The sequence below is a fragment of the Eleutherodactylus coqui genome, chromosome 2 (assembly GCF_035609145.1).
Source record: "Eleutherodactylus coqui strain aEleCoq1 chromosome 2, aEleCoq1.hap1, whole genome shotgun sequence".
Taxonomy (NCBI): Eukaryota; Metazoa; Chordata; class Amphibia; order Anura; family Eleutherodactylidae; genus Eleutherodactylus; species Eleutherodactylus coqui.
The window spans coordinates 262,457,440-262,482,895 of NC_089838.1; the positions used below are offsets into that span (position 1 = coordinate 262,457,440).

The 25,456-nt window shown below is 45.5% G+C and overlaps 1 protein-coding gene across 1 annotated transcript in view; it reads left to right on the forward strand.

The window, feature by feature from the left end:
• Positions 1–41: 41 nt before the first annotated feature.
• HACD3 (3-hydroxyacyl-CoA dehydratase 3) overlaps positions 42–25,456 on the forward strand; it is a 36,866-nt gene continuing 11,451 nt past the window's right edge. Inside the window, exons 1-7 of the mRNA XM_066592908.1 lie at positions 42–178; positions 8,807–8,849; positions 9,023–9,096; positions 9,201–9,365; positions 17,879–17,930; positions 18,918–19,028; positions 21,074–21,201. Coding sequence (XP_066449005.1) covers positions 101–178; positions 8,807–8,849; positions 9,023–9,096; positions 9,201–9,365; positions 17,879–17,930; positions 18,918–19,028; positions 21,074–21,201 — 651 coding nt within the window. The 5' untranslated portion in view covers positions 42–100. The remainder of the gene's footprint in view (positions 179–8,806; positions 8,850–9,022; positions 9,097–9,200; positions 9,366–17,878; positions 17,931–18,917; positions 19,029–21,073; positions 21,202–25,456) is intronic.

Genomic DNA, 25,456 nt, shown 5'->3' on the forward strand with positions numbered 1-25,456 from the left:
CGCGCACTCTCTGTGGCCACGCCTACAGGGCGTCGCTGTAACAGGCCGGCCGGGGGTTTGGATTGTTCTAGTAAGCAGAAGCTGCAAGCAAGGTGGCAGGATGAGTCTGACCCCGCAGGTGTACTGGGCACAGAGGCACCATGAGCTGTATGTGCGGGTGGAGCTCAGCGACGTGCAGGTATAGCGCCATCCTGTGGGCACGTGACTTTGCACTGAATGGGATATCACTTAGGACATGACAGAACCCACAGCACCCATTCATTAGAAGGCCTTGCAAGAATAGTCTAGTTTTCTTTTTATGCCTTCTTCTGGATCCACATTGGGGGGTAATAGTCTGAATAGATGGATATATGCCTTTTTCCAGCCCTACATAAAATGATTGGGGAGCTGGACTGCACTGATCAGACCTCTGCAGTCAGCATGGAAAATGTAAACTCTATGCAAAAAAGTTAGTGTTGTCATAGGGTCCAGCAGTCAGCATGAAAGAACTGGTCTAATGCTATGGCGTATGCGTCTGCTGTGCGTAAAAGTATACGGGAAACTTGTACAATGTAACTTTTTTTCAACTTTATGGAAATTCTTTGTGCATGATTTTAGTTTTTTTCTGATTGTCACCTTGATGGTGGCAGGTGATGATTCAGCGGTTGGTAAGTGGGTGTATGTTCGAGGATTGCTTCATGTCGCTACTGTATGTTGACTTTTCTGCAAAGTTATCTAAAACAGGAAGCTTAGGAGAACCAATATGCTGTGCCGCCCTGGATAGTAGTCTGCTATATGGTGGTCTGTATTCCGCGGCCCGAAGACATCGGTACTGCGGGCTACCATATGGTCCACGCCGGAGCGCACTGGCCCCTTGTTCGCCGTTTTCTTGTAGTAGTAGATAAGTACGATTCCTTAAAGGGGTTCCGGTTACCGGACAACACCCCTAACGCTCACTGGCATAAAATAAGAAACTGAGCTGTATTTACCCCTCCACTGCCGCCATGACCCCGCCGTCCCTTTGTGACAGCTGATGTCACCAGAAGTCAGGTGATCGCTGCAGCATCACCGGCTCAGCTCTCCCGGCATCATGTCACCCAGGATGTGTGCGCCGATGCCAGGAGAACGAGGGGTTACGCTGCAGCGGTGACGGGCCTTATGGTTATGCAATAAATGAATTCACGGATACGCACTCCGATCAATGATTGTAGCTAGAATAGTGCTAAGAAAAAAGAGGAGACTCACCTGGTGCGGAGCGCCCATCAAATGACAGGTGCCCACACCGCCAGTCCAAGAGGGCTTTATATATCCAATACACTAATCCCTGGTGGCCTCTTCTTGGAACACAGGGAGAGCGGCAGGGGGAATCGGTACCTCGGTCGGGTGAACACAATGGGATAATATAGTAAAAATCCTGCGCTCCTGGTGATTGGATAAAAACCAAATGATATGCGTGCACTTACTTGGTAAAGGAGTCCTGTCCCAGGTAGGACTCCCCTAAATCCAGGTGGGTCCTCAGTAAACGAGAAGACTTCTTGGGTAGTTTTAGTACAAAGTTTTTATTTTATGCCTACCCTTTACTCTTCAATAAAGGAACTTTGTACTGAAACTACCCAAGAAGTTTTCAGGGTTACTGAGGACCCACCTGGATTTGGAGGAGTCCTACCTGGGATAGGGACTCCTCTACCAAGTAAATGCACCTACATAATCTACGGTTTTTATCCAACCACTTCTGGTGATGTCAGCTGTCACAACAGACAGCGTGGCTGCAGCGCGGGATCCTAAAGCATAATGAGACCACAGCATGGCTTGATAGGCAATCTGCAATGGCAGCCCTGGGGCCTTTTAGAAGGCCCCCAGATGCCATGGCAACTGCACGGAAACGCGCAATCTTATCGCAGTGGGACCGTAAGGGACCCCTGAAGATCGGTCATGGCATTTAAATGCTGCTGTCAGAATTGGTGGCATTTAAAAGGTGTACAGTTCCGATCAGCGACGCGGCTTATTGGAGCTGCTGCAATGCGGTAAGAAACAGCCGGCACCCGCATGGTATGGAGCGGGATCGACCCGCGTTCCCTCTTCATACTCACCCTGAACCTGCAGGACATAACAGAATACCTGCACTTTCACCTTTGGCACGCTTCTGTTCCGCTAGCCTCTTTTGGCTCCTTCCGGCAGCTGATGGCCCTATATAGCGCTATATATGTGCTTTATAGGGCTGTCTTCAGCTGCTGGAAGGAGCTGAAAATGGTCAACCGGGCAGAAGCCGGAAATTCGCCGCGGCAGCTCCGCCTGCGGCCGCTAATCCCGGGATTAGCCAGCCATGCGGATGAGATTTCTCAGAAATCTTGTCCAGACGGGACAGCGAATCCGACACAGCAAAGCCCGCGCGGATTCGCCGGCCGCAGCATGTCCTGTGTTTTGTTTTTTTTTAAATTCCGCAGCGGCCGCTCTCTCCTCTATGGGAGCGCCAGCCGCAGCAGAAGAGCAAGCGGCCAGGGTTTGAAGCAGCGCTTTTCCTGGCTGAAATCTTCCGTTTTTTCGCTGCAGCCAAACCGTGAGATTTCCGCCGGGAATCCGGTGTGTGAGAACCCAGCCTTAAAGGGGTTGTCTCGCGCCAAAACGGGTTTTTCTTTTTTTCCATAGGCCCCCCGTTCGGCGCAGGACAACCCCAAAGGATGTGTTAAAAAAAAAAAAATTTTATTACTTACCCGAATCCCCGCTCTGCGACGTCTTCCTTCTTCTTCCTTCACCAAGATGGCCGCCGGGATCTTCACCCACGATGCACCGTGGGTCTTCTCCCATGGTGCACCGTGGGCTCTGTGCGGTCCATTGCCGATTCCAGCCTCCTGATTGGCTGGAATCGGCACACGTGACGGGGCGGAGCTACGAGGACCAGCTCTCCGGCACGAGCGGCCCCATTCACCAGGAAGAAGACCGCACAGCGCAAGCGCGTCTAAAAAAGCAAGAAGACATCAGAATTAGACGGATCCATGGCGACGGGGACGCCAGCAACGGAGCAGGTAAGTGAATATCTTCTGTATGGCTGATATTTAATGCACGATGTATATTACAAAGTGCATTAATATGGCCATACAGAAGTGTATAACCCCACTTGTTGCCGCGAGACAACCCCTTTAATAATGCACTGCTTGTCTGTTTCTCTTGTGGAAAGGAAAACACTTTGGTACTGTGTTAGCCAGTAGAGCAAAGTGTGATTGTTTTAAAGGGGTTGTCCCGCGAAACAAAGTGGGGTTATACACTTCTGTATGGCCATATTAATGCACTTTGTAATATACATCGTGCATTAATTATGAGCCATACAGAAGTTATTCACTTACCTGTTCTGTTGCTGGCGTCCCTGTCTCCATGGTGCCGTCTAATTTTCAGCGTCTAATCACCTGATTAGACGCGCTTGCGCAGTCCGGTCTTCTTCTTTTCTGAATGGGGCCGCTCGTGCAGGTACACAACATTGGACAAGGAACATGTGAATGTCCCCGGGATCTTATAGTCCTGCTGTGTGTTGGAGATCCGTATCCTGTCCGCGGTCAGTACATGTGAGCAGGTCTTGCAGCTCCTTACATTACAGGGATAAGTTCCTTTCTGTGTGTCGGAGGGCAATCCACTCCTGATTATAAAGTTCCTCAAATTTGGAGGTTGCCTGTAACACAGAAGGGGAGGGGCTGGGAATATGGTTCTCAGACGGTCCTTGTGTATGGTATGATGGAGTTACTTTGCAGTTTTCGTTTGTACCTCTAGCTGTGGATTGTAGGTACTAGCTGTATTGCTGCAAGGAGCAAGACTTAGGCCTCCTTCCCACGAACGGATTTCCGCCGCGCAATTCGCGGCGGAAATCCGCTGCGTTACCCGCAGCTATTAGGTTCTATTGAACCTAATAGCTCAGGGCTCACGGTGCGGAATTCCACCACGGGATTCCGCACCGTGAATTCACCTGTCCTCAACCGCGGCATGCTCTATTTGCCGCGGGTGTACGCGCGGACGGCTTCCATTGCAGTCAATGGAAGCCGTCCGTTCGCGCTATCTTCCGCTGTAGCACAGCGGAAGATAGCGTGAAAACGCTTCCCCCGCCCATCGCCAGCACGTCATATGACGCGGCCGGCGTGTCACATGACGCGGCCGGCGTGTCACATGACGCGGCGAAGGTGGGCGGGAAAGCGTCATGCGGGAGTGAGGACGCCAGATCCGCAGGTAAGTATGGGGTCTCCTGGGAGGCGCGTGACGGGCTCCGCCGCGGAATTTCGCTGCGGAGCCCGTAACGGCCGTGTGCAGCCGGCCTTAAGTTCATATTACGCTTTAAAGAGAGTAAGACACTATAGAAGGGTTAACAATAAGAATTTATTAAAATCAAATAATAATCAAGCATAGTGGTGAATAATTGCCCTACTTTTGTAAACTATTGGATCTATAAACAAAGGATAATATCTATATACAAAGCATAAAGGTTGAAAGATAGCAAGTTACATCACATTATTAACTAAAAGGTTACCGATCACATATTACCATCACCAAAGGTTCAACAGATGACATCCTCATTCTGTCTCTGAAGCGTCCGTACTACCACTCCTCTTCACTTGAGAAGATAGGACCTTTTTATATTCTAATACAGCTGACCAAGTCCTCATTCCAACAGGTTACCATATGGCTGCATACCAAAGCCTTCTAAACCAAAAGGTACCAGCACATCCTGTGTGAAGTGGACATCAAACAGTTGCACATGGTCATAAATATTGACTCGTCTGAATACAAACCGAATTACACCTCTTCCTAGACCAGGATGTAATCTTGATTGTGATTTCCCCCTTGTATTCAAGTCAATAGAATTTGCACATCAAAAGAGGGGACATCTCTTCTGATTTGCACATAGAACTGGTTTAGCTACCTACACAGTATATTTTGGTCAAAGGCTCAAAATTGTAATTAAAATGGCTGAATGAAATCTAAATATTCATAAATTTAGTATTTTCCTAACACTACTAGAGAGACACGGCCATTTCCTTCCTTCTCTGTGTTCTGGAGTAGTTGATTTCTGGGTATCCTGGTGGCTCTGGTGATTTGGTCATCAACTGAGGTGGGATGGTAGCCCTGATTTATAAATGTCCCTGTAAGATTTAAGTTCCTTTCTGTCTGTTGGGTTGGAACAGATCAGGTTGTATCGGAGGTACTGGTGTATCTTGACGCCACCGGAAGCTAGGGGTTTAACAGGGCTTTCATGGAGGAACCTCTAGCTCCCGATTGGCTGCATTGTAGTCTGACCAGACAGCCCTGAAGATACTTCCTCAGCTGGGGAACATACACCCCACCATGGCTGACAGATATTGTATCGCCCGGAGAACATGCACCCCGCCGCCGCTACTAGCGGCTGTCAGATACTATATCAGCCGGCTGCTAAGTACCTGCAAGGCCCTGAGTGTCACCGCCGGCGTCAGGCACGTCGCTAAACCAAATTGTCCCTGAACGTCTCGCCACAAAAGCCGCTTAAAGTACCGCACATTCTCACTGCGCTGGAGGGGTCAGTCAACAGTTGGCAGCGTTCATCCCACACTGCAGGGTGCCAGGAGACGCTGGCAGTCAGTACATTTTACTGCTACACACAGCGATAGCTCGGCAGCACCCACAGCCAATCACAAAGCTGGGGGCGTTGGCACATGTCAATACTGCTGTATTATGTCTCCACCCTTAACTTCCGGTGGCAACATAATACACCAATATCTGATGTGGAAAGCACGCATTTGTTGACTTTTAATGGGGATGTAAAAATTTGCAATTAAATACTAATATTGTGGATTATCTGCAAATGCTCAGCAAAATCCAAAGATGTAAAAATTGGTCTACCCACATTACCGATCTTCTGCTGTGCTATACATCCTAGTTTACTGTCCTCCGCCCATGTCATGTTGACACATTACTGATGAAACAGTCACATGTGGTAACATGTCATCGCAGGAACTGAAAGATCAGAGCCCGGTCGGAGAACTAGGAAGCTTCAGCATGAGAACAGTAGACCATTGATTAGGTGACTATACTATTTTATTTTTTACGTACAACATTCAGCTTTTGCAATCCGCAGCGGCAAACTGGCACAATTTGGCGCTAATTTGCTGCTGTGGTTTTGCTGCTGAAATTTTACCCATCAACCTACTTTTAAAATGTTTAACGTATTTCATTGGGCATTTGGAAATTTGAAAAGACTCTGCATAGATCAGCAAATGCGGGTTTGGTATGTTGGCACTCCAATAATCTCTATGGCCAGGTTTAAGTAGTAAAAGTTTATCTAACTGATTTCTTCATTTGGCCTTATTCCAATCCTGATAAATGCCTGTACTTGTCATATAGTACATTGCTGGGACCAATCTGCTGACTCCTGACTCTGAGTGGTCTCCCCCGCAGCTGCCCTCTGTACCTGGCTCTTTGTCCCTGAGCCATGACCCCAGGGCATTTTATTTGCAAATCGGATACCAAGTTAACTAATTTAAAACTTATTTTAAAAAATATATATATAATGTGTGTGTGTGTGTGTGTCCAATTTGCATTTTTATATTAGATAAATATTAGTTCTCCACAATAGTTGATTGTCGGGTTCCGCCTCTTGGTTTACCCTCTAATCAGCTGATATCGGGCCCGCTGTCATTGCAGACGCAGCCGGAAGCAGACAGCTCTTGTCTGTAGTACAGGCGCAGCTCCCTGCGGGCCAGGCAAACAGACGAACGGCGAGAATCGCAAGCGGCAAACTTCTGCCAATGGATTGTTAACCCTTTCCAATCCACTGTCTTGCGTCTTCAGACATTATAATTTAAGGCTGTACAGCTCTGATGTATATTGCCAGCCTCTCTGCTGTCTGAGTATATCCAATGTGTCACCTCATGCAGTACTGACTTTAGCCAGCATATAGCGCCGTTGTATAATGGCAGACAAAGAGTAAGCCCCCTAGGAAAGCCAAGATACAAATTGGATTGGAAAGGGTTAATGACCTATCCTGAGCAAACGCTGTTGAAAAATAATTTAATATGCATTCAATATTGGACCTTCCTTTAGACTGAGGGACTGTCGTCTCTATCGATGCCCTCACTGTGGCTGATCCTAATCTTAAAGGGGTGTTCTGGGACTTTAGTGCTGATGTGCTATCCTTCAGATAGGTCCTCAATCTGAGATGGATTGGGATTTGACTGACATTCACTAGGTTTGCAGGACTGTTGTCGCCCAACGCCCGTAGGCATAACTACACTTGTCGGTACGGAGCATAGTTGCGCCTGAACAAGGGAAATTTCTTCCCCCCCCTCACCGGCCGTTCAAACTCCATGCCAGAGTGCAGTAGTTTAAAAAAAAAAAAACGGGGAGGATGGGTCCTGCCCTTTCTCTCCCACACGTAAAAAGACAGTGGAAGCAAAATTACTGAAATCCATTGAAATCAGTGGATTAGTCGTGTCCTGCTATTTGTCCGTGATTATCACAGCCACGTAAGGGGAGAAAAACGCGTTAGTCTGAAACCGCCCTAAGGGTACAAGGAACAGTTATTGGCTTAAAAACTTTAAAACAAGCGAAAATGAATGATGATCATTGGGGCTAAACGAGCGCCAATGACTAAACGACCAGCAATGAGACTATCCAACGTGTACTTGCCTGGGAAACGAGTTACATCATAAATAGAAAGATAATTTCACCAGAGAGGCCGTAAATAAAGGCAGGAAAACAGGGAAGTAAAAATGATATGTTATTTAAGTATACTCGCTGAACTTTGCCCAGACTTTTGGCGTATCCGTTAGGGGGCTTTTACACGGAAGGATTATTGTTAAAAAAAAAAAAGAGCTAATTGACGTCATTCGCTCATTCAAATGAAAAAGGGGCTGTGCTAATTCAGGGGTACTACAGCCAAGAGTCAGCCCATCAATGAAAAAAAATCTTAAAACCAGTAGCAAATACACACTGAAACAATACGGATTTTGTGTTTTTAATTGTACATCTGCCTTAGGATTTCACCCCTTAGTGACTGGCCTATTGGGTTTCTACGTCCTGCAGATGCAGGACGTGTATGAAGGGAGATCGCCAGGCGATCTCCCTTCATACATCGCGGGGGCGGCTGTTTCTTAGAGTTGACACCCGGTGGCAACAGCTGCGATGAGCTGCTAACCTTTTAAAGGCCCCTGTCAATTCTGACAGCGGCATTTTAAATTCCCTAAACGATGTTCGGGGGGCCCGTATGGCTCCCCACGATGAGATCGCAGGGAGCCGTGTAGGTGTCATGGCAGCCGGTGGTCTTCTGAAAGGCCCCAGGGCTGTCATGGCAGAATGTCTATCAACTGTGCCTGTGGGGTGGATTGATAAACTGCCTGTCAGATTGCAGTACGATGTAATGCGGTTGTGGACATGAGCCCTTTGGAGGTGCTGGGATGGGGTCCCGACTAGAGATGAGCGAGTATACTCGCTAAGGCACATTACTCGAGCGAGTAGTGCCTTAGCCGAGTATCTCCCCGCTCGTCTCTAAAGATTTGGGGGCCGGCGCGGGTGACAGGTGAGTTGCGGGGGGGGGGGGGGGGGGAGGGGTTGAGAGAGAGAGATCTCCCCGCCCGCAGCAGTGATTCTATTTGCTCCTTTTTCCATATCGGTAAGATGTTTATTTAAGCACTCCTGATTCTGATGAAGGTCTTGAATTGACTGAAACGTTAAATGAATCTTGACTGTGTATTGCGTATATGAAATAAAAATGTAACAATATTTTTGCCACACTAATGAGCGTAGCAGTAGCCGCTATTACACATGCTGTGGCCTCTATTATCTCTTTTGTTTCAATTCTTTATGTTCTGTTTTGCAGAACCCTGACATCAGCATTACAGACAATATCCTGCATTTCAAAGGCGAGTACCAGGAACTCCTAGTGAAGTGATCCCATTACCGGTTGTACACAGCTCGGCTTGTAGAGTAATTAAGAGTATTGTCCCAGGAAGATGCTTTCAGTAACTATCTAATCTTGTCACCACTTTGATATTGAAGAAAAATATTCTATGTATTTTCTTCTTTCTTTTTTTAGCTTTAGGACATGGCGCTAAAGGGGTTAACACCTATGAGTTTTCACTAGAATTTCTTGAACCTGTAAAGACAAAGGTACGGGATGTCTTGGCTTCATCCAATGCATGCTCCTTTCTGTTTGATCATCTGTATCATTTCCCACTACTTCTCGCCCTTTGTTATGTATGGAAACCGAATAGGTTGTACAACGATCCACCCAGCGCCAGGTCAGCCTAACCGTGAAGAAGACAGAAAGCCACTGGTGGCCACGCTTGACCAAGCAGGAACGCAAACCGCTCTTTCTGTCTCCAGACTTTGACCGTTGGCTTGAGGAATCGGATGCAGAGATGGAGCTCAGGGAGAAGGTAGGAAAAGTTGGGATGTTTGTATTTCCCATTTATATAGAATACATCTGGTGTCAGAGAAAAAGTGTTGGTGTATTAATGGTTTTAATTAGTATACGGAGCACCATTTGTGCCAGCATGGATTGGGCTTGTAAAGGAAGCATTTCCACCCAAATCCTCATAGGCATTTTACAGGGAAAATGCTCTTTAACCCCTTCCCTTCCTATGACATAAGGGTACGTCGTGGGAGCAGGGTACTTCCCGCAAAATGACGTACCCTTACGTCATAGGGATAGTGCGAGATCATAGCAGATCTCGTGCTATCCCGCAGCAGTAGCCGGCCTCCCGCTGCAACAGCGGAGGGCTTCGGAGATGCACCCACCCGCCGTTAACCCATTCCCTGCCGCAATCTAAGTAGATCGCAGCAGGGAAAGGGTTCACAGAGGGCGCGCGCTCAGTCTGTGACTTTAGCCAGCTATCGCCATAACATCGCGAGAGCCCGGCTGGTTGCTATGGCAACAGGACACCTGATACCGGCGTCCTGTGTTGCCGTTGCCTAAGATTGCTATAGTAAGCGATAAGGCATGGCGGGAGAGAAGTCCTGCCATGCCTTATCGTAGCGATCATTAGTGCTGCACTGTAAGTCCCTCAGAGGGACACAAATGGTGTAAAAATAAGAGCAAAATAAAGTATAAAAAATGTAATAAAAAAAAGTTAAACACTTTTTCCCCCAGTCGTCTCCACGACAGCACCAACTGAGATTGCCTCCTCCTGGTAGGACAGGAACATACTGAGAGGTTAAAAGCTCCCCCCCTTCCCCACTTTCCTCAGTGTCTTCCTGTCCTGCCAGGAGGCAGGATCGCTGAGAGGAGCTGGTGGAGAAGCCAGCGAAAGTATACAGGCGGATCGGAAGGCAGTGGCTCACCCTGTCATCCCTTCGCAGCCAGACGACTCCCGGGACGCCACATGGGGTGGTAACCCCCGGGCCAGGTTCCTCCCGCGGCGGCCCATGGGGGGTTCAAAGCGGGAGCCTCAGTCCCCCTCGTCCTCCGGCAGAAATTACAGCGCGGCGCTCCAGGAAGCCCTTTGACGGCAGGGGGCGGGGCGCCGCATCTCACGTCCAGCGCGATGACGTCATCACGTCTGCATTAGGAGCGGAGGGGGCGGGGCTTAGCGCAGGAGCGCGAAATTCAAATAGGAACCTGAGAGAAGCCAGAACACCAGCACTACAGGTCGCAAGGTGTCTGCAGCACTGGTATAAAGATGAGTGCTCCAGCCCCAGAGACAGCTGAAACCTCAGCCTCAGCGGCCGTAAGTAGCCAGTGCGGCAAAAATACAATGCAAATATCCAGTATGTTGTATATGGAAAAATTGCATGTTTACCCGCAAAAATGCTTTGTTTGTCAGGGGGATAAAAAAGACATCCCCCCCAGAACAAAACTGCGAAAATGTGTGGAATGCGGGACGAGACTGCCAGCCACGTATCAGAGGCCTCTATGCAAGGCATGCGTGGCTAGGCTAGTCAGAGAGGAATCGGGGGGATTCCTGGATGACGTTAGGAAGCTGGTAAAGGAGGAGGTGCGATCAGCTCTAACGTCACTGCCGGCACCGCCAGCAAAACGCCAGAAAAAGGCGTACGTTCCCGAGGAGCCTTCTGATTCCGAGAATTCCATCGGATCAGAGCAAGAGGAACAGGCGGCCGAGGAGTCCTCAGAGGAGGAGGACTACAGGAAATATTTGTTCCATCAAGACGAGTTGACGGAATTAATTAAATCAGTCAGGGCTACATTAAAAATGGAACAGCCCAGAGAGCCACGGACTCTACAGGATGAGATATTCAGTGGACTTGGGGAGAGGCGTAAGCATACCTTCCCGGTCCACAAAAACATCTCTAAAATAATTCAGAGAGAGTGGAGTAGACCAGACGCAGGTTCCTTCTCCGCTCGAGGCGTAAAAAGGAGATACCCCTTGGAAGAGGAAGCTTGCGCAAGCTGGGACGAAATACCTAAAGTAGACGTCCCGGTGGCCAAGGTAGCCAAGAGGACGACTCTTCCCTTTGAGGATGCCGCACAGCTAAAAGACCCCATGGATCGCAAGGCAGAGGGACTCCTAAAGAAATCATGGGAGGCAGCGGCAAACATCCTTAGGCCAGGGATCGCAGCCACTTGCGTGGCGCGGACCCTGGGGGTATGGTTAGAGCAGTTGGAACTACACCTGACCAACAAAACACCAAGAGATCAGATCCTTAACTCCCTTCCCATCTTGCGCATGGCAACTAACTTCCTAGCGGACGCCGCGGCCGAGACCGTCAAGCTCTCAGCAAAGGCCACAGCCCGCTCTAACTCAGCCAGAAGGGTGTTATGGCTGAGATCATGGTCAGGCGACCTGGCCTCGAAAAACAAATTGTGTGCCCTCCCATTCTACGGCCAATTTCTATTCGGACCGGACCTAGACAAAATTCTAGAAAAGGCGGCCGACAGGAAAAAAGGGTTCCCTGAGGAAAAGCCACAGAGAGCGAAGACCTTTTCCCGGGCCCCAATGCAGCAGCCCGAGGCCTACCGAGGCAAGGGCAAGACAGGCCGCTGGAGTTACCCCAAGGGGGGCAGAGGAAGGAATATCCTCTTCAACCCCCACCAGGGGGAGCCGAAGCAGAGACCCTGACGCCATCCCCGTAGGGGCAAGGCTGGGGAGCTTTGCGGATCAATGGGCCGCAATCTGCGGGGGCCCATGGATCCCAAAAATCCTACATCACGGATACCGGATAGAGCTAGTATCCATCCCCAGAAGGAAATTTATTACCACGCGAGCCTCAAAAAAACAGCTACATCTACTAAGGCAAAGCGTGCGCGACTTGCAACGGTTAAATGCAATATCTCCCGTACCGCGAAACGAGGAAACCCAGGGCTATTATTCCAGGCTCTTTCTAGTAAAAAAACCCGGAGGGAAGCATCGGACGATAATAAATCTGAAAGGCCTGAACACCTGCGTCCGATACAGGAGATTCAAAATGGAAACCATCTCCTCGACAATAAAGTTGATTCCCAGAGGAGCCTACATGGCGTCCATCGACCTAAAGGACGCTTATTTTCACATCCCGATCCACAAAGATTCTCAGAAATACCTGCGGTTCGCAGTGGACATGGGCAGAAGAATAGAGCACCACCAATTCAGATGCTTGCCCTTCGGGATATCCTCAGCCCCCAGAATCTTTACCAAGATTATGGCGGAGCTACGCCCACTTGAGAGAAAAATCGATTCTAGTAGTACCCTACCTGGACGATGTTCTATTAATAGCAGAGTCCAAAAAACTCCTAACAAAACACCTGGAGACAGTACTAGAACTCCTCCAATCGTTGGGATGGATTATAAACTGGGAAAAATCCAGCCTAGATCCCGACAAGCAGAAGACGTTTCTGGGAATAACTCTCGACTCAGAATCGCAATGCTCCTACCTACCCGAGGAGAGAATACAAAAAATCCGCAGAATAGTCAAAACTTTCCTACGAAGACGATTCTGCACAATTCGGGAGGCAATGTCTCTCCTAGGGAGCTTGACATCATGCATCCCAGGAGTAGCATGGGCCCAGGCCCACACCAGAGCCCTGCAGGCCGTAGTCCTATCCTCATGGGACAAAAGGCAGTCCTCGTTAGGGGCAAGGATGTACATCCCAAACAGGGCAAAAACATCCCTGCGTTGGTGGACATCCCCAGAGAACCTGCGGAGAGGGGTTCACTGGCTACAAAACCCAGCCATCCACATCACAACAGACGCAAGCGCTTGTGGATGGGGAGCGCATATGGGGAACCAATTCTTTCAGGGTCCCTGGCCTCAGAGGATAAAAGAACAGTCCTCAAATTTCAGAGAACTTCAGGCAGTTTGGCAGGTTCTACAGCAGTTGGGCAACTCGCTACAGAACCAACACATAAAAATACTGTCAGACAATGTCACCGCGGTCGCTCACATACGACACCAGGGGGGCACAAGATCTCCCCCACTGCAAAGCATCGCACAGAAAATCTTTCACTGGGCGGAGGGCCGGATCCTCTCGATCACGGCAACCCACTTGAAGGGTACACTAAACGAAAAAGCAGACTTCCTCAGCAGGAAGCAAATAGACCCAGGAGAGTGGTCCCTCTCCCCAGAGGCATTCAGAATCCTAACCAACCGGTGGGGGACCCCACAGTTGGACCTCTTCGCAACCAGGGAGAACACAAAAGTAGGCAACTTTTTCTCCCTCCGGCCAGGAGATCGCCCGATAGCGGTAGACGCCCTAGGCCAGGACTGGGGTCAAGGACTGGCTTACGCCTTTCCTCCCATACCACTAATTCCAAGGGTCTTACAGCACTTCAGAACCCAGGGATGCACGCTAATCCTGGTGACCCCCTTCTGGCCGAAAAGAAGCTGGTTCGGTCTTCTGACAACACTGAGCGTCCAGGACCCAGTCACCTTCCCTACCTGGACAGATCTTCTATCGCAGGGGCCACTGAACCACCCCGGCCTAGACAAACTCCATTTAACGGCATGGCTCTTGAAGAATCCTCGCTAAGAAAGAAAGGATTCTCAGAGAAAGTAGTAGAAACCCTAATGTCCAGTAGGAAAAAGACGACCCACCTGATCTACCAGAAGGTCTGGAGAAGGTTTTCCTCATGGAGACAGGGAAGGGATCGCGGGGATTCTATCCCCGACACTCCGCTAATCTTAGAATTCCTGCAGGAGGGCTTAGAGATGGGCCTCTCCCCGAGCACCCTAAAAGTCCAAGTTTCAGCCCTTAGCGCCATCTGCGACACAAAATTCGCAGACGACAGATGGGTCCACAGGTTCCTAACAGCAGCAGCTAGACTACGCCCTAGGCCCATAAACCTGTTCCCAGACTGGAACCTTAATTGGGTTCTAGGGGCCATGACAGCGGTAACATTCAAACCGATCGAGGCGCTACCTATAAGAATGCTTACAATCAAGACCATCTTCCTAGTAGCCATCACCTCCGCAAGACGGGTTAGCGAACTACAGGCCTTGTCCATCCGCCACCCGTTCATGAAAATCGCAGACACCAAACTAATATTTAAAACAGACCCGGCCTTTATGCCAAAAGTAGTGTCAGATTTTCATAGGTCCCAGGATATAATAATCCCCTCATTCTTCAGTAACCCAAAAAACGAGGAGGAAAGAACCCTAAGCTGCCTGGACGTTAGGAGAGCAGTCCTAACCTACATAGATACAACGAGCCACTGGAGGCGAGACGACAACTTGTTCGTCCAGTTCAGTGGCCCAAATAAGGGTAGCAAAGCAGCAAAAAGGTCCATAGCCAGGTGGATCCGTCTGGCCATCATAGAATCCTATAAGGCCCTCGGGAAGGAGATCCCGTTAGCTCTTAAAGCCCATTCCACAAGGGCAGTAGCGTCCTCATGGGCCGAACACAGTTCAGCCTCGGTCGAGCAAATTTGCAAGGCCGCAGTCTGGAAAAAACCCCACACGTTCACTAAACACTATAGGGTAAAAGTGCAGCAGGACGAGGACATGGACTTTGGCCGTAAAGTCCTCTCGGCAGCGATCCCACCCTAATAAACTTTAGTTGGTACGTCTCAGTTGGTGCTGTCGTGGAGACGACTGGGGGAAAAAGTGGATTATACCCACCTGATAATCAGGTTTCCAGTAGTCTCCACGACAGCACCCGTACCTTTCCCCCCCTATAAAAGTAATATAATAAATTTAAAAATAAAAAAACCCCGGTTAGGGGAAGAAATTTAAGTTTAGCTCCTGCCCCGGCAATTCGTTAGAATCCACTGAGGAAAGTGGGGAAGGGGGGGAGCTTTTAACCTCTCAGTATGTTCCTGTCCTACCAGGAGGAGGCAATCTCAGTTGGTGCTGTCGTGGAGACTACTGGAAACCTGATTATCAGGTGGGTATAATCCACTTTTTTATGCTTTTTCTCATATTAGCATAAAAAAAATAATGAAAAAAAGAAAATCCCACATATTTGGTATCGACGCATCCGTAACGACAAGTACAATAAATTGAACACGCTTTTTATCCTGCACGGCAAAAAGCGTCTACATCGTGGGGACTGATAATGTCACAGGGGGGGGAACATGCTCCCTTTGTGAACCCATTACATGCCACAATCTACGTAGATCGCGGCATGTAGGAGGTTAACAGCAGGAATCGCTGTCCTTATGTACCACCGCTGTTGCAGCGGGAGGCCGGCTACTGGTAACTGTCCTGCTGCTGTAAGGTTCCGTCCTAATGCATCTAGTACCGCGGAGCCAGAACATAAATGTACATCCTGTGGCGTTAAGGGGTTAAAATGAACAACTCCCCCTGTATCTATTTAACCCCTTAAGGACATGGCCTATTTTGGCGTTGAGGACCAAACGATTTTTGGTATTTTTTCATCTCCATTTTTCAACAGCCATAACTTTTTTTATTGTATTTTTATTTTTCCGTTGACGCGGCCTTATCAGGGCTTGTTTTTTGCGTGCCGAACTGTAGTTTTTATTGGTACCATTTTTGGGTACATAGACTACATTGTAAAACTTTTATTTTTTTTATGATCGTAGGGAGAGAAAATGCATCAATCTCCCATAGATTTAAAAAAAATAAATTTTTTTTTTTAAACGTTAATTATGCAGCATAAATGACACACTACATTTTTTTTCTGCGGGCCGGTGCGGTTACGATACCAAAATTCTTATTTTTTTTTAGGTTTTTCCACTTTTCCACAATAAAACCCCTTTTTTTGGAAATTATTATTTTTTTCTAAACTCACTGCATTTAAAGTCCTATAACTTTTTTATTTTTCCATGGACGGAGCTCTGTGAGGGCTTATTTTTTACGAGACGAGCTGCAGTTTTTATTGGTACCATTTTGGGGTACTTCCTTTTTTTAATCACTTTTATTGCGTTTTTGGGAGGCAAAATGCTAAAAATTAGCATTTTGCCTCAGTTTTTTTTAGCGTTTTTTTAAAAACGCTTTTTGCTGTCAAGGATAAAAAGCATGTTCAATTTATTGTACACATCGTTACAGACGCGTCGATACGAAATATGTGGGCTTTTTTTTTTTTTATGCTAATATGAGAAAAAGCTTTTTTTACATTTTTATTTTTTGTACTTTATTTTTCTCTTTTTTTTTTTTTTTTTACACAGTCTGTGTCCCTCTGAGGGACTTTTACTACAGCACTAATGATCACTGCGATAAGGATGGCAGGACTTCTCTCCTGCCATGCCTTATCGCTTACTATAGCGGTCCTGTTGCTATAGCAACCTGCCGGGCTCTCGCGATGTTATTGCGAGAGCCGGCTGGAGTCACAGAGGGAGCGCGCTCCCTCTGTGAACCCTTTCCTTGCTGCGATCTACTTAGATCGCGGCAGGGAAGGGGTTAACGGCGGGTGGGCGCATCTCCGATGCCCCCGCTGTCGCAGCGGGACGCCGGCTACTAGTGACAGCCGGCTCCCGCTGCAGGATAGTATCCCTATGGTGTAAGGGTACGTCATTTTGCAGGAAGTACCCTGCTCCTATGACGTACCCTTATGTCATGGGGTGGGAAGGGGTTAACAGTCATTCATTTTAATGGCCAAATGCGCTACTTAATATCCCTATAACCGTATCTGCAGAGAAAATGAGCAGCTGGTGGTCTGGAGACGGGTTCATATCACATGTTTGACAGGTCCATACTAAAATGCAAAAGTAACCCCGTCTGTCTGCCTGTTACCTGTTCACCGCTAAAGCAATTTTGATGGAACTTGGCAGGTAGATGGCTTTCCTCTTGAGGAAGGACATAGGCTAAGTTTTATCCTGGAAATTTATAGAGTTCTCCAGGAAGCACCACAAGACAGATTTATTTGGTGATGCGCAGGCGCACCTCAACTCCGCCGCCGCAGGGGGATGCACATTATAAGCTATGCCTACACAAATGGTAAGACAGCTGAGGGCAGAGGTCATTGCCGCATGTATGTGATTATTAAGCAAGCAGGAATACCCCGCGTTTCCTGGGATTAAAACTTGAACAAAAGACATATTAACTATAATTGAGATTTTTAAGAAAATCTGTGTTGCCCATAGCGACCAATCACAGCACAGCTTTCATTTTACCCCAGCAGTATAACAAATGAAAGCTGGGCTGTACGACACAAATCGACTAGCAAAAGATGACAAGCCCAAAAACGTAGTGTACAGAACACCGTGCCGTTACATTCCTTTCACTATTTCTTCTTTTTACGTCTCAATATACAGCAAGTCAGGAACGCTATCGTTTCTTCTTTGGGAAAGCACCTAGACAGTGAGTGGGGAGACTTATAAGGCCATTCATGCTCCTCTGGGTAATATGCAAATAAGGGAGATGGGACAATTCCTCTGCAGCGCCATCTATCAGAAGGCAGCATTTCTGCAATATACAGCAAAACACAGATTAGATTTAAAGAAAAAGAAAAAGATTCCATGCGGACGAAGTCTCGGGTAACAAGCTAGTGGCAAAACATACAATGGAGCAATGTAATGAAATCTGCATCATTTTCATCTACTTTGTTGTTAACTTCCAGGAAGAAGAGAGAATATCGAAGATAAGGACAGAATATAGAGTCCGAGAGGATCGTAAGTTCTGGAGAAGGCAGTCCATATAAATCTAATGTGACTTTTGTCTCCCCCTCTGATGACTTGTCTATTGCCGTATATTCCTGGAGAGATGAAATGAACTCGGCCACAGATACTGGCAGGAAATAAGAAATGAGTTCTGTTGCTGCTCCGTTTCAGTTCTGCATCTATTCGGTGTCCCTCCAGATCCTTCTAATAAACCATACTGTATGAATGGAAACTGCATGAAGACTTAGGCCCAATGTCCATGAGCGGATCGGATTCCACATGCGGGAGCCCGCAGCGGAATTCAACCCTGCCCATGGCCAAGGACCCTGCGTACCTGTCTGGGTTTTCTATTTTCTTCACTGCAGATGGGTGCGGAAGCGCTGGCTGGCACGCCTCCGCACATGCGCAGTGGAGTTTTTTTTTTCTTTTTTCTTTGAACTTCGCAAAACAAATCCACGTGTTTTAATTAATCTCCGGGCGCCCATGTTTCTCCATGGACATTGGGTCTTATTGATACATGACCTCAGCTCAATGGCTGCTGCTTGGAATGATGCGTTTTATTCTAGAAACATATATACTGTCCATATAAACCTCTGTTGTGTTTATTTAAATGGGTTATCTACAGGATAAGTGATCAATGCATGATTGCTAGCAGACTGACTGCTGGATCCTATAGGGATCACGAGAATTCTACATCCTAGTCCTGCTAGTAAATGCAGCAGCAGTATACACACGTGAAACCACCCTTGCTCCATTCACTGCCCATTGCACAGTTATCAGCATAGCAGTGAATGGAGTGGAGGTCAAGCATATGCTCCACTGATGCATTCACTAGCTGCACTGGGGGCATTCTGTTCTTGTGATTTCTGGGGGTGCCAGCAGTTGGACCCCACTGATCATACATTTGTCACCATTACTGTTATAAAGCAGGTTATCCTGCCCAAACCATTTAAATAGTTATATTTGCGTAATCTGCATATTCTCTGTTGTGTTCATCAGCGTTCCTCTACGTGAAGCGGGGGTACCTGTTCATGTATAATCTGGTGCAGTTCCTGGGTTTCTCCTGGATATTTGTCAATATGACCGTCCGACTTTTTATTTTGGGAAAAGGTGAGCAAACTTTTTAGTATTTCATTCTCATTAGGGTTATTATACCTTTTGTTACACAAGTAACCCCAGAGTTCCCCCATCATAGTCCCTAAACCTCCAGTAAGAGGGTTGTTAAGCTGTATTTTAGACTAATCCTGACTGAAGCTTTTTTTTTTCAGCTGATCGCACTAATTTTGTCTGCCATTGGTGAAACTGATATCAGACTGCTTACATTTCAGTATCTTTAATCCTAATGGTTCCCTGAGATAAATGGCATCAGATGTGTCAGGTGACTCGTACTATCGCGGTGTGGGAAAAAAATCACGGCATCTCCTATCTTTGGGCATTCCCTCAGGACGTGTCGCCCATTGTTTTCAATGGGGCCGTAAAAAAACTTTGCACAGAGGTTTCCAATAGTTCATATCTGCATGTTAAAATAGAAAATCCAGTTAGACTGACTGGTTTTTGGTGCCAAGTTCCATTGCAATCTGTCATATTTTTCAAAATGGATTTAGGTCATGTGACTCTTCCCTTGTAAGTATTTTAAATGAGCGTACCACAAGGTGAAACTGCTACAAGAAGTCTGTTCTCTGAGCCATTTCGAGCCTAACTCTGGAAATTGGATTGCAAATAAAAGAATATGGCTACAATATATCCTGCATTCCAGTATCCTGGAGGACTCTTGAGCAGCTTTAAGTATTGGCATTGAGTTACAGTTCAGTACTGGTGGAGTGGCATAGTTTCCATCACACCTGGGCATGGAGAAGGGAGCGGCAATGAAACCTCTTTTTTCCAGTCATTGTTATAAGGCTTGTATAGAGAATCTAACATTGGCTTGCAGGACTGCTGCCTTCTAATAGGTGGCGTTGCAGAGGTATTCTTCCATCTTCCTCATTTGCATATTTCCCAGAGGAGCATGGATGGCCTTAGAAGGTAGTGAGGAGAGTTATAGGTGCTTTTCTTTAAGGAGAAATTATACCCTTCCCGACTCAATTAGTGGCCAAACGGAAGTTCATAAAAACACCCATTCCTGATTATTGCACACAAGGTCAGCACATGAGCGAACGCTTGTTTATTGTTTGATCGTATCTTTTATGGAGACCAAAAGATAATCGTTTATAAACAAAGGCTTCGCTGCCGGCAGTATGCAAACGTGTGGTGCCCACCGATCGTTAATTATTAATGATTATCTGTCCATATGCAGTGTGTGGGGCTACTATGGCAAGCAAACAATGGCGGATGTGTAAGCAAACCAGCCCTTGTGTGGAGGGACCAGCGGCGTACGCCATGTTTACCGTTCTCGCATGACTATGTTTGCAGTATATTCTTTATATAGAAGAGTGAAAATATCAAAAGTTCTGCTTTAATTAAAGGGATTGTCCCATTTCAGCACTTTCTGAGGATAAACCCACGTCTGGCTTCCCGACCACTTTAATGGGTGTTGTGGATACAGCGGAGTATGGCAGCATTATGTTGTTTCTGTAACTCTCATTGAAGTGAATGGGAGGTATGGAAACGGTGTGACTCTCGTTTTACAGAAACGGCTTACTATGTTCTATCCGTAATGCCATCCACTTATTTGGGGGATGGCTTAAGGCTGCCACGTTCAGCTGGTTTTATAACACCTTGGAAGGTCGTCTGGAAACCAGCGCAGGTTTCTCATCACAGTCAGGAACTGCTGAAATGGAAATACCCCCTTTGCACCAGGTTCAGATGGGGCAGATTTTTTTGCGCGAACCGTCTGCATGGAAAATCCACAATATTTACAGTAGCAGCAAGGTGCACAAAATTGACATGCAGTGTGGGATTTATATCCGCGGTATGTCAATTTTATTGTCGTTTGCGATGTAGAATCGACTTTCTCAATGAGAAGGTAAATTCCGCACCAAAATTCACATTGAAATGTGCACCAAACTGGAGGTTTTAATGCAGACTTTCAGCTGCGGATCTACTAGAGAGATTCCACAGCAAATCCGTCCCGTGTGAACATAGCCTTAAACTTCTAGTCCTCTTTGTAAGCTTTGGAGTATAAACGTAATTAATCTCTGCTGTTCTTTCTGTTTCAGACTCGTTCTATGACACGTTTCACACAATGTCTGACATGATGTATTTCTGCCAGACCCTGGCTGTTTTGGAGATCATTAATCCCTTAATAGGATTGGTGAAAACAGGAGTTGTGCCAGCATTGATCCAGGTATTCTGAGCCAGACTGTGCAGTGATATGAGCTCCGATGACATGACCAGTACTACAAATGTGCAGTAAACGATCCATTTCTCATGTCGGAGGGGCAGTAGGTATACAGTAGGCTCTGTCACTGGGATTCCCATCGCTGGCTATGACCTAGCTTCAGTATAAGAAATGAAAGCTGCGCTGTGATTGGTTGCTATGCGCAACAAAGACAGAAATTCTTTTAGACAGCTTTTATAAGAGTGTGGTGCCGGACTACGTTTCCGTGGCCAACCCTGTATAGCTTCTAGATCCCGTCCTGTGAAGTCAGAAAACTCTTTCCACATCATTTTATTATAAACCACTTCTGTTTTCTCCTCCGATTCATATGCTGTATCTGACAGCCGAGAACCTGATCTGCACCTGCTAGATTGCAGGAGCAAGAGATTTATTCCCATGGCATATATTTACTATCTGACAGGATTAAAGCCCGGGACTAAGCCCCATATATTTACAGCACTTGGTCCTTAAAGGGGTTCTGTCATTAAAAACAAAAAATTTTATACTTACCTATTGCTCCCCAGGCAGCCTGCTTACCTCTTCTTCTTATCCCAAATCTTCTCCTGGAGCCGCTTGTCAATTCGGTCACGTGACCTCCAGCACCCGATTTTCTTCCATCCGGTCAAAAAGCGTACACTGGCTACCTTCCGCTTCCTTCAGGTCAATGTACGCATACGTCACTTGTGACGTGTGCGTACATTGTCTTGTGAGGAAGCGCGGAATGAAGGTAGCCGCGCGAGACAACGGCACGACTGCGCACGCGCGAGACAGCGGCACACGACTGCGCATGCGCGAGTCTGCGGCGCGCTCGCCTGGGAGCACGTTACACGTGCACACTCTCTGCCAATAGAAATGTATCCCTGACACTGTTGTCAGGCAGAATACATTTCTATTAGCCAATGGAAATGCAAGCTTCTGCTGCCTCTCGGCCAATAGAAATGTATCCCTGACACTGTTGTCAGGCAGAATATATTTCTATTAGCCAATGGAAATGCAAGCTTCTGCATATAAGCATATATATATTTTATTTATATAAATATATATATATAAATAAAAGTATATATATAAAAAAGCATATATGTGTGTGCATATATAAATATATGCATATATATATATGTGTGTGTGTGTGCATATATAAATATATGCATATATATATATGTGTGTGTGCATATATATATATATGCATATATATATATATATGCATAAATATATATATATGCATATATATATACGCATATATATATACACATATATATATATATATATGCATATATATATATATATATATATATATATATGCATATATATATATATGCATATATACATATATATATATATGCATATATATATATATATATATGCATATATACATATATATATATGCATATATATATATATATATATATATGCATATATATATATGCATGCATATATATATATATGCATATATACATATATATATATGCATATATATATATATATGCATATATATATATATATATGCATATATATATATATGCATATATACATATATATATATATGCATATATACATATATATATATATATGCATATATATATATACATATATATATATATATATATATATATGCATATATATATATATATATATATATATGCATATATACATATATACATATATATATATGCATATATACGTATATATATATATATGTGTATATATATATGTATATATGCATATATGTATATATATATATATGTGTATATATATGTATATATGCATATATATATATATATGCACACACATATATGCTTTTTTATATATATATATATATATAAAAATAAAAGTATATATATAAAAAGCATATATATATATATATATATATGCACACACATATGCTTTTTTATATATATATATATATATATATATATATATATATAAAAGTATATATATAAAAAGCATATATGCATATATATATATATATATATATATATATATATATGCATATATATATATATATATATATGCATATATATATATATATATATATATATATATATATATATATATATACTATCTGTATCTGTCTACCCGTCTGTGTCTATCCGTCTGTATTTATCCGTCTATCCGTCTGTATTTATCCGTCTACATTTATCTCTCTATGCATCTGTATTTATCCATCTATCCGTCTGTAATTATCCGTCTGCATTTATCAGTCTGCGTCTGCCCGTCTATCCATCCGCGTCTATTCATCTATATGTTTATGTGTATATACACACATATATCTATCTAGCTTTATTTGTCTGTGTGTGTGTATATGGCGGTTTCAGGCGAATGTAATTTTCTTCCCTTATGCGGCCATGATTGTCACGGCCGTATATTGGGACAAAACTAAGCCTATGATTACTGTGGTTTCTCTCTCGTTAATACTTGACCGATAAAATATAGGACCTCCCCTATGAATACTATGTGCGTGAAAGATCAGGCGGCCGCCGTATTCCCACCATTTATTTTGTTTCTTACAGTTGCTCCTACAGCGGTGTGTGTGTGTGTTTGTTTGTATGTATGTATGTATGTGTATATATATGATACACACATACGCACATCACAAGGCATTGTTCTTACAAGGCGCACTGCACTGGCAGACACACTCGCATATTTGCCATGCAAGATATTGGTTTGAGTTTCTCGTGCTGATCTAGTGCTCACTTGTGTAAAATCAGCCACAGAGAATGAATTTAACATCACCAAAGACATAAAGCTATACATTGCCCTCTATTGTCAGCATGCTGTTATCCTGACCCCCAAGTGTCAATGCATAATGCATCCCAAGTGGCAGCGTGCCCACCCATATCACGTCTTGTATCCAAGCTAGAGGCGATACAACAGGGTCCTAGAACGTCCATGCCCGTCCGTTTCGCATTTTGAATCCAAGCTAGAGGTGGTACAACAGGGTACTAGAGCCTCCATGCCTGCCTGTATCACATCTTGTATCCAAGCTAGAGGTGGTACAACAGGGTACTAGAGCCTCCATACCCGCCTGTATCACATCTTGTATCCAAGCTAGAGGTGGTACAACAGGGTACTAGAGCCTGCATGCCTGCCCGTATCACATCTTGTATCCAAGCTAGAGGTGGTACAACGGGATACTAGAGCCTTCATGCCTGCCTGTATCACATCTTGTATCCAAGCTAGAGGTGGTACAACAGGGTACTAGAGCCTGCATGCCTGCCTGTATCACATCTTGTATCCAAGCTAGAGGCGATACAACAGGGTACTAGAGCCTCCATGCCTGCCCGTATCACATCTTGTATCCAAGCTAGAGGTGGTACAACAGGGTACTAGAGCCTGCATGCCCCCTGTATCACATCTTGTATCCAAGCTAGAGGCGGTACAACAGGACATACATATATACATACAATAGGACCAGCTTTACACAGATGTAAGTGCAGTTGCGCACACTTTTGTGCACTTTTTTGTCTCTCTGAGGGCAGCCGCACATGGGTGTAAGCGTGGAACGTACATGTCCTATGCAATGTGTAGATATATTACTATACATATTATATGTGTGTGTGTATGTATGTGTGTGTGTATATATATATATATATATATATATATATATATATATACACACACACACACATACATACATATATCTATACACACACATCTTGATACATATACGCATAGATAAATGTATATATACATACACTCATACAATACATTGCATGGGGAATATTCCTGTTTTTACCATGTGGAGTGACTACTGTGAGTGATTTTTATGAGTGACTGCTATGAGTGACTGCTATGAGTGACTGCTATGAGTGACTGCTATGAGTGACTGCTATGAGTGACTGCTATGAGTGACTGCTATGAGTGACTACAGTGAGTGGCTACTGTGAGATTGCAGGGAAGATCTGGAGGCCCTTGGGAAACTCTGGGTGTTCAGAGACCCAGGGAGAAACACTAGCAGATTTTGGTAGACTGCAGGCAGGACTATTCACTGCACTGGATGGGCGGAAGTAGCTTTGTGAGGGCGGAAGTGGTCAGCACAGCAAGGGGTGCTGGGAGATGACCTCCTAGCAGGAGGGGCTGAAGATGTAAACAGAGCATGGAGGTGAAAAATGGAGCCTAGGTAAGTACTACTTCTGAAAAAAACGTTTTATATGTGTTATTTACCACAGGTTGTGCCAGCGGGGCAGATTTACTGGAGAAAAAAAATACAGATTGTAATGACAGA